The sequence below is a fragment of the Coffea arabica genome, chromosome 3e, assembly GCF_036785885.1.
Source record: "Coffea arabica cultivar ET-39 chromosome 3e, Coffea Arabica ET-39 HiFi, whole genome shotgun sequence".
Classification (NCBI taxonomy): domain Eukaryota; kingdom Viridiplantae; phylum Streptophyta; class Magnoliopsida; order Gentianales; family Rubiaceae; genus Coffea; species Coffea arabica.
In genome coordinates this window covers 6,530,362-6,539,230 of record NC_092315.1, presented here as the reverse complement: position 1 = coordinate 6,539,230, position 8,869 = coordinate 6,530,362, and the positions used below count along the sequence as shown (strand labels likewise).

The 8,869-nt window shown below is 32.7% G+C and overlaps 1 protein-coding gene and 1 long non-coding RNA gene across 2 annotated transcripts; both read left to right on the top strand.

Annotated features, from left to right (window-relative positions):
* The first annotated feature begins 2,369 nt into the window (after positions 1-2,369).
* LOC113737235 (protein RESPONSE TO ABA AND SALT 1-like) lies at positions 2,370-3,507 on the top strand. The gene has a single exon (XM_027264493.2). It carries the CDS (start codon positions 2,787-2,789, stop codon positions 3,486-3,488), a length of 702 nt encoding a protein of 233 aa, XP_027120294.2. The 5' UTR covers positions 2,370-2,786; the 3' UTR covers positions 3,489-3,507.
* Positions 3,508-5,800: 2,293 nt separating this feature from the next.
* LOC140038931 (uncharacterized) lies at positions 5,801-7,323 on the top strand. The gene is made up of 2 exons (XR_011842435.1): positions 5,801-6,166; positions 7,066-7,323. It is a non-coding gene; the product is annotated as an uncharacterized lncRNA (long non-coding RNA).
* The last annotated feature ends 1,546 nt before the right edge of the window (positions 7,324-8,869 follow it).

Genomic DNA, 8,869 nt, shown 5'->3' with positions numbered 1-8,869 from the left:
AATGCCAACTCTTTCAAGGTACCTGCCATTGTAGAGTACAAGATAAAGGCTAAAGATTGTTGGGAATATTACAATGAACTGGAAAATATCGTGACAAGAATTGATTTTAAATCGTGATAGATTATCACTTTCCTTTAGGAAATATCCTTTAGGACAAGATGAAGTATGTTTGTCGTAGACTCTTGTACAAAGTAAAATAAACCCTCTTGAATTAAGGAGTGCTTTTTGAAAAAATTCAAAATAGTAGGAAAATAATTTTCTGCAACAAATCACTCGCTACTTGATCTCTTTATATAGGAGAGATTGTTTAAGAAACAAAAGAACTTATTAAATATTTGTATGAATAAATTCAAGGTATTGTGTATAAATTTATACACTTTAATTCATGCATCTCATGATCCTAAGATCAAAGATATGAATCTATCCTTGTATTCAAGGATTCCCACATACATGAATATATTCATGAATGAATATACATAATGTATGTACATTTTAGAATCATTCACAATATTATACATGTATGTACATCAAAAACATGAATGAATATATATTAATTATAATGTATGTACAATTCATTCACAATACAATATATGTATATACATCAAACAAATTTTGAAAAATTTCCAACACCGCACATTACCATCATGTCTATACAGCTAGCCCTTTTTGATTTCTTCTCGGCAATTCTTCATCCAATCGTTTCATTCGACAAATATTAATGGCACCCATCACCCCAACATTATTAGTCTTATATATTCCGTATTCTTTGCTTAAATATAGGAGCAAGAACGAACTAATACATATACATATGAAGCACCCAACCAAGGTCTCTAGCTAGCACAACAAACAAAGACTCCAAAAACAATGCCTGATACTGTCCACCTTTGCCTCATTCTTTCCATCTTTGTTGCATTATTCCGCTTTGGCCACCCTCAATCAGTTGATTTTCAGGTGGTTTGTCAAAGAACAACTTTTGCTAGTCTCTGCAATGAGATCATTGATGCATCCGGCTCCGCCAATTTAAAGCAAACTCCAACTGGTCATCTAACCATTCTCTCAGATAAAGCCAAGTCATATATTATCACAACTCAAACACAAATTGGTGATCTTCTCAGGGGCAATCCTAGCTCTCGTCTTAAATACTCTCTTCAGACTTGTTCAGATCAATATACTAATGCTAAATCGGCGCTAGAAATGTTATTTTGGTCTGAGCTTAATTCTACAAACTATCCAGATTATATCGAGGCTCTTGGAAAAGTTTTGGATGGAGTTAATGGTTGCAAAAATGCCTTCATACAATATCCTTCCATTCCTACTCCATCACCAATCAATGTATATATTGTTGATGCTAAAAGGGCCATTGAGCTTACTTTACAGGTTTTACATCTAAATATATGTAACAGAATCACTGCTTGTAAATTACAATGACAGCGATGTGTTATTTACATATTAAATCAAGTCTGCGAATTCTAAAAGTTCATATAGTATATTTTACTCTCTTTTACATGTCACATACTTAAATTAATACACCATGAGTGATAAAAAGAGGAGTTCGTGACTCTTTGATTGTATCAAGTGCAATTATTTGAAGTATACTGTTGAAGGATTTGAAAACTAGCCATTGAGTATAAATTCAGAGAATGGTGCTAAAACTAGCCTGTCATTGAATGAGCTACATGCATCAAACGCACCCTTTCAATTCTCTGAATCACAAAATAATCTTAAGAAAAAACTTATCTCCACATTGGCCTGCCTATAAAACTTGAAAATATCCCCGCTTCCCCAAAATTGCCTCCCATAAAAGTTAATCACTTATTTTGCACTGTATTGAAAAAAGGCTTTTTAGCCATGTATAACTTGAAAAAAAAAATTTTAAAGGACGGTCAATGTAAGAGAAATTTCATTGCAGACTTCAAAAGAAATGAGCATCATATTCTTATATATATATAGGCGGCGTATTGCATTCAATTCAGCTGTAACATGACGTTGATGAATTACTATTCTCATATGTGCCTTTCTGTTACTGGAATTTTTCATTTTTTTTGTCCCTTTTGTTGTTCTTGGAGACTAATGGTACAAACTTCCCCAGCCATTTTCAATAGTTGTATATGGAACAAAATCAGGAAAAAAATAAATTATTTTACTTCTGCAGCAAACTTCCTGTGTCAAGTTAACAATTTTATATTTAATTTCATGCACAGTATCCGAAGAAAGACCTCTCTTCTTTTTCCCTTATTTTCTATATTGCTTTATTTATTTCTTTATGTAGTATTTCTCAACCGTCAAAGTCTTGACAGGTTTGTTTTTGTCATCAAGTCCACTGTACAAATAAAGCACAAAAATCAACCAGAATTGGGGTCAGAAGAAAAGTAGGAAACAACAAAAGATGTAGCATACATCAAGACTGGACCGAGTGACCGACCGACCCAGCTTCTCTTCATTATCATCTTCACCGCCATTTTTCCCAGCTTAAAGAGCACCTAAACATATACAAACAAAGAAATGCACGCACACACCCACTCACCTGAAGATAGAACAAGTCACATCCGCACTTCATTATTCTTATCGAAGAAGGAAATTTATTGGAACTACACAAATCAATCAGTTTTTTAATCAATTTTTCCCATGTTGTCGGCAACATCAACTTCTATGAGCTTCCCTGCCAAGAAAATTCCGGGTACTTCTGCTACTTCAAGAAATACAAGATTAGAAACATCCCATATAAATTCTCCTACTGGAAAACAGTCTTGCTTCTTCAATTCAACTTTGGAGGCTAGAGTTCCAAAATGGCTCAAGCATTCCCTGCCTTTTACGAGGGTTGGATGATGAACCACCAAAACTTGCTTGAAAAACTCTTGAGCTTTTCATCTTTAGACGCTTTAGCTGATGATAAAAATGACAAATGTCAAGACTTGCTTGCTGAAGTTCTAGCTCACTATCAACAGTACTATGAAGAGAAAACAAGAGCTGTAAATAAGAATGTATTTCTCATGCTTTCTCCACCATGGTTGAGCTCCTATGAAAGAGCTTTGCTTTGGATTTCTGACTTCATACCGACCACTCTTTTTCCTCTGATTGATAACTCACTAGGAGAAGATTTGGCTGATGAACAACGGGAGAGGATTCAGGTGATCAGAGCTGAGACTAGGAGACTAGAGAAGGAAGTTGAACAAGCAATGGCTGCAGTTCAAGAAAGCATTGCCGCCCCACCAATCTTTGATTTGCTGAGAAGACACGAGAGAACTGTGGATGGCGAAATATCAGAGCTGGATGCAGCTATGGATAAGTTTAAGGAAAATATGATGAGGGTCATCGAAAATGCTGATGCTCTTCGAGGATCAACTGTGACGAAATTGGTGGAGATTTTGTGCCCTGTTCAGGCTATCAAGTTCTTGGCTGGTGCTTTCCAGTTTACTCTTCGAGTAAGAAGGTGGGGTTCGCAAAGGGATGCCCAGAGTTCTAGAATAACAAGAGACGTTCATCCGTAAACGGGATGCTTGTTTGGTATTCCATTTATATCATGATTCTGATGTTTTTAGCTTTTTCCTTGTGCTGTCAAAGATGATTGCTGTGTTTGAATTTGGAAAGAAGGCTGCTAGTTCTCTCATTTGGTTATGTTTTGGCCATGGGGGACCTTTAGCCTTTAGGGGAGCCTTATATATATATATATATATATATATATATATATATAGGCTATTATTATTATTTACATTTACTCATACTTCTAGTTCTATTCTAACCTTTCTTAACCTATACTAAAGGACGACCCAACAGAATCACAACCAATGTTATCCAGAGTCTTGAGTCCTTTGTGTTTTTGTCAGCTTGGGGAGGTCTTCTATCCAAAAAAGAAAAAGTTGTGGAGGCCTCAACTTATTAAATCTTCCCAATCCAAAAGGAATAAAGTTGGAAAATATCTTGTCTCGCCCCATTTAAACCTAATTTTAAACCACTTCAAAAAAGAATATATCATAGTCTCAAGTGACAAAGAAGTGATTATAAGAATATATTATGGATTAATTATATATACACTGATAATGTATATACTATCACCGTTGAATGAATGATATATGTACATAATTTAAATTTTAAATTCAAAATCAGATTAGTCGCTATCAACGTATATCCATATATTATAGTCCTAAATGACAAATAGGAACACATTGTAGTTCCAAGTGACCAAAGAGTTAATATTAAAATGTACTTCTCAAACACTGTAAAGAAGGCTAATATATATTATAATTCTAAATGATAAATAGGAACATATTGTAGTTCCAATTGACCAAAAGTTAATATTAAAGTGCACTTCTTGTACAATTATAAATCGTATATAGACGGTTTAGATGCTACATGGCCACAAAATAAAAAAAGGTAATAATACTAATTCCAAAAAACAGAATAGGTGTAGAAGTTGAGAACTTGAGTACTTCATTTGAAAGTGGATTATACCACCCTCCAACCAACAAAAAAAAAAATGCAGTAGATTATACCTTTTTGTTATTTTTTTTCCTTTCTCTATTCAAACCTAGAGTAGTTTACACCCTGAAGTTGGCAAACTGCTCTTTATGTATTTACCTTTATGTATTGGGCTTCAATTGGAACACCATTTGAATTTGGGCAATTGTTTCCCATTGCTTTGAAACTACTGAAACCGAAACTACTGTGGGCATACATTAATTACCCAATTGTGATTTGTTTAGGCTTTACCCAAAACAACCCAGTATCTTTATAGGGCCAATTATTTTTTGCCCAAATTTTTTTGAATATAATTTCTATGTTTACCTAAACATAGAATAGAACAAGGACAGCCCAGATACAAAAGTTATGCACCAACACTCCAACAGAAGTAAGATGGTCAAACTCTGTCCAAGAAGAACGTCTTTATAGATTGACGAATGTAAACAATTTGGAGAGTGACAACGATTAGTTTTATTGACATTGATACATGTATAAAATTCGAAAGCTCACAAAAATTCTTTGAAGTTTTATCACATCTTGCGTCGATCTATCAGCGCTGCTGCGACGTAGAAGGAACAGGAAAGGATCCTATATTCGTTAATCCATGAACAAGATCTATACAGCTTGAACTAATATGGTACATTATCCTGCCCTTGAAACTATCATCTATGGACGCGAAGAACGCTGTGTAGAGATCTAAAAGTGTTGTTCGTTTGGGTGGTGTGTTTTCTGGATATTTAGTTAAATTTTTATTATAATTTACTTTAATTATTTTATATATAATACTGGTGTTCGCCTGAAACACTAATATTTTTCCAAGATGAACCCTTCTCAGAATTCAATTATATGTCACTCACTACTGGTACCCTCTCTAACATATTTTTGTGCTAGTGTTTTTACAGTGCTTTAGATGTGTGTTTTTGAATGTTATTGTAGACAGTACTTTAAGCATATTTTGTATTTCTAAAATAGGCCAAAAACACACCTAGCATCGATTATCTTTTTCTCTTCCCTTTTTGGTTGTGTGTTGTGTACATAATTTGGTTTTTTGTTTTTTAACGAAAGGCATGATTATATTCAACAGCAGGCGCATGAATGAGTTTTTTTTTTGCCCTTTTTTAAACTTGGATCCCACAACTAAAGGTTAAAGTTGTGAGGACATTTTTCTTTCACCTATATTTTCCACCTAAAACCTGTGTTTTCAGACTCGGACGGGACCGACCGATCAAACCGCTTGAACCAGGAACCGGCTAGGCATTCGGTCCGAGCTAGCTAAAAAACTTGGATATTAAAAAATCAGTCAAACTTGGTCAGAACTCAGGTTTGACCGGTGAACCAAGAATCCAATTAACCACGATTTTTTTTTTCCTTTTTCTGCCTTTTTTTCAGTCAAAAGTTTGACACTTTGACTGACCAACTAAAAAAGCTAAAAAAATGACTGAAAAAAAAATCAAACGAAATTGACAAAACTCTGCTAGTCTGCTACTCTGTTTCTCTTTCTCTAGTTTTCTTCCTTTCTTCAGCTCCGATAACCCTAAAGGCCTCCACTACCGTCTCTTGAGCTTCACCGATCGTTTCCTAATCATGATTGCTACCGGGTCATCTGTCCTTCAACCTCTAGCCTCCACCGCCGCAACACCACCAGTTTCTTCAGATTTCAAGGCTTAATCAAGGAATCAACATGTGAGGTGAACCAAAGCGGAATCTGGTAATTTTTAAAATCGTACACAGTCGTAAAGGCTATTATAGCTGATTCATTATGCAAAAGTTGATTTGTGAATGGAATTTAAGTTTTTTTTTATTCATTATGTTGGGTATTTGGGATTTGGATATTATGGGTGCAAATAAAGTTGTTTAGTTGGTAGTGGTGTTTTTAATTTCTTTATTTAAAGAGACAAATTGTTGATAAACTCAAATATGACAATAGAAAAAAAATGGTATCTGTTGATTTAGAGAAAACGAATTAATACCAATGCCCAAAGGAATAGAATATAATGATGATAGGGTATTTGGATTTGGGGAATCCCAGAAATGGGTTAAAGTTATTTAGGGAAATGATGAAGCTAGGATTTAAAGGCAATGAAACAACTATAGTGAACGTGCTTACTGCTTGTGGTAGGTCTGCTAGATTGAAAGAAGGAAAACCAGTTCATGGAACTCTTATTAGAGAATCTGGCAATTTGAGTGTGATTGTTAATACATCCTTAATTGATATGTATAGTAGATGTGAAAGGGTGGATAATACTCGATTAGTTTTTGATAGGATGCCGATGAAGAGTTTTGTTTCCTGGGATGCTATGATTTTAGGTCATTGTATTCATGAAAATCCGAAAGATGGGCTCAACCTATATGATTAGATGACAAGTGAAAATAGTAGATTAGAAGATGGGAAAACTCCTATGACTAATAAATGGAGTTTGGGCACTTCTTTTAAAATGATAGTCAAGGAAATCATTATATTCTTTTAAAATGTAATTAATATCAATTACTTAAACTTTGAATGCCTCTCAATCACGTAAGATTATGTTTGTTAACTTTATTTAAGTTTCATTTAGTTCTTGTCTATTTTTGAATATTTTTATTTGTGAGTATTTAAATGTTTTTTAGGTAAGAAAGACACAAATATTGTGCAACTTGATGATGAGGATGATAGTGATGATAATGAAATTGAAGATAAGGATGATGAAGATGAAGATGAAGAATCGCTTAGATAGTTCTTTGGTTTAGAAATTGAACATGTTGGTTTATTTGGATTGATATTTATCAAGGATTGAACATGAACTTGTTGCCTTATTTGGATTGCTATTTGTTAAAGATTAAACATTTATGGGAGTTCTAATTTATAAATTTTGTGAGTTTGATAAATTTGATGAATTGAATATAAATTTGGATAATTAGGTTCTTTGATTATATTTTGTAAATTTGATTTATAGAAATATATATATATATATATATATATATATATATATATATATATATATATATGACGTATTTATCCAATTTGACCTTTTATCGCCTCCAATCGAACACATTGATCCTGACCCTTGAACTTGAGTTGATTCCTGTTCAAGTATGAAAACATAGACTAAAACACATGCAAAAAGTCGAAAATAACGACAAAATATATAGTTTTGTCGAAGCCTCTTCAAAATGGTATAGCGGTTTCTACCATTTCTTTGGTATTAGACTGACACAATGGTACATGGTATTCTGCCTCACATCAAGTCAATAGGAACCAAAGGACAACTGACAAGGTTGACTTCACCTTGAAAATGAAGCACAAAATAAGAGAGTAGAACTAAAAGATTACCGGTAAGCTGATAAAGAGGTGTGCTGAGAATTACATCACATGATAGGCAGGTTATGAATGTGAATGTTTAGTTATATATTAAAATGATAATATTTCAATAAAAAAAATTTTGGTCTCCAAAATTTATAATTTTAAGCACATTTAGAACAATTGATGGAACTTAACATTGATTAACAGTCAAAATCGTTTTAGCAATAAAATTCTATTTCAATTTTTCCTATATTATAACCTCCTAATTTTTGTTCTGTATATCAAATATGTATTATTATCCAATTTTAACTTATTTAACGAAGATATACTTTTTAGGTTAAATGATAATGTTGTGCCTATATTATTCTATATAGAGTACATAGTGACTAACGACACTATGTTATCTAATTTGAATTATTTATCTATAGAACCAAAAAAGTAAAACAATCAAAATATATTTCATTAAAAAAAACTATAGTAGGTAAACTACATATAACCAAGAGACATTTAAAATACTTTGAACTCGTGCTAAATTGCTCTCGTAGTAGGGGCACAATTTATATACTTTTCTCAGTTTTCTGTCTATTAAATCCAAAGTTTCAATGGAAAGTTTTAAAATAGTTACTTTGCTATTTGTTTACCTTAATATTTTACCACAACCCTCCCCCTGTTACCTTAAGAATCTTATTGAATGATTCAAAGAATTATACAAAATATTAATGTCATCTTAAATTCAATTGATAATCTATTAAAATTGAAAAAAGAAAACAAACCTGATTTACTTATAGTTCATATTCTTTATAGTTTGAATGGATATCTAATTGAGCGTTTAAATATCAATACAAGTAACAAAAAAAAAAAGAATTCATTATCAATTAATTCTCCATAATGCAAAACCATACATACATATATAATGCTACATTTGGGACCAGTTATGCAAGACTAAAAGTCTATGAGAAACAAGTGGGATGAATACACAAAATAAAAGAATAAAAGAAAGAAGTTTTGTGAACCTTTGCACATTTTCAACATAATTTCAATCTAATTTGCATTTCTTTTCCTTTGAAACCGTTAATATCACTATTTAAAATCTAAGATACCATGATGATCCAAATTCGAAACATTGCTATA

Coding starts and splice junctions, on each gene's coding strand:
- LOC113737235 (XM_027264493.2), top strand. CDS start 2,787: ATGGCTCAAGCATTCCCTGCCTTTTACGAGGGTTGGATGATGAACCAC.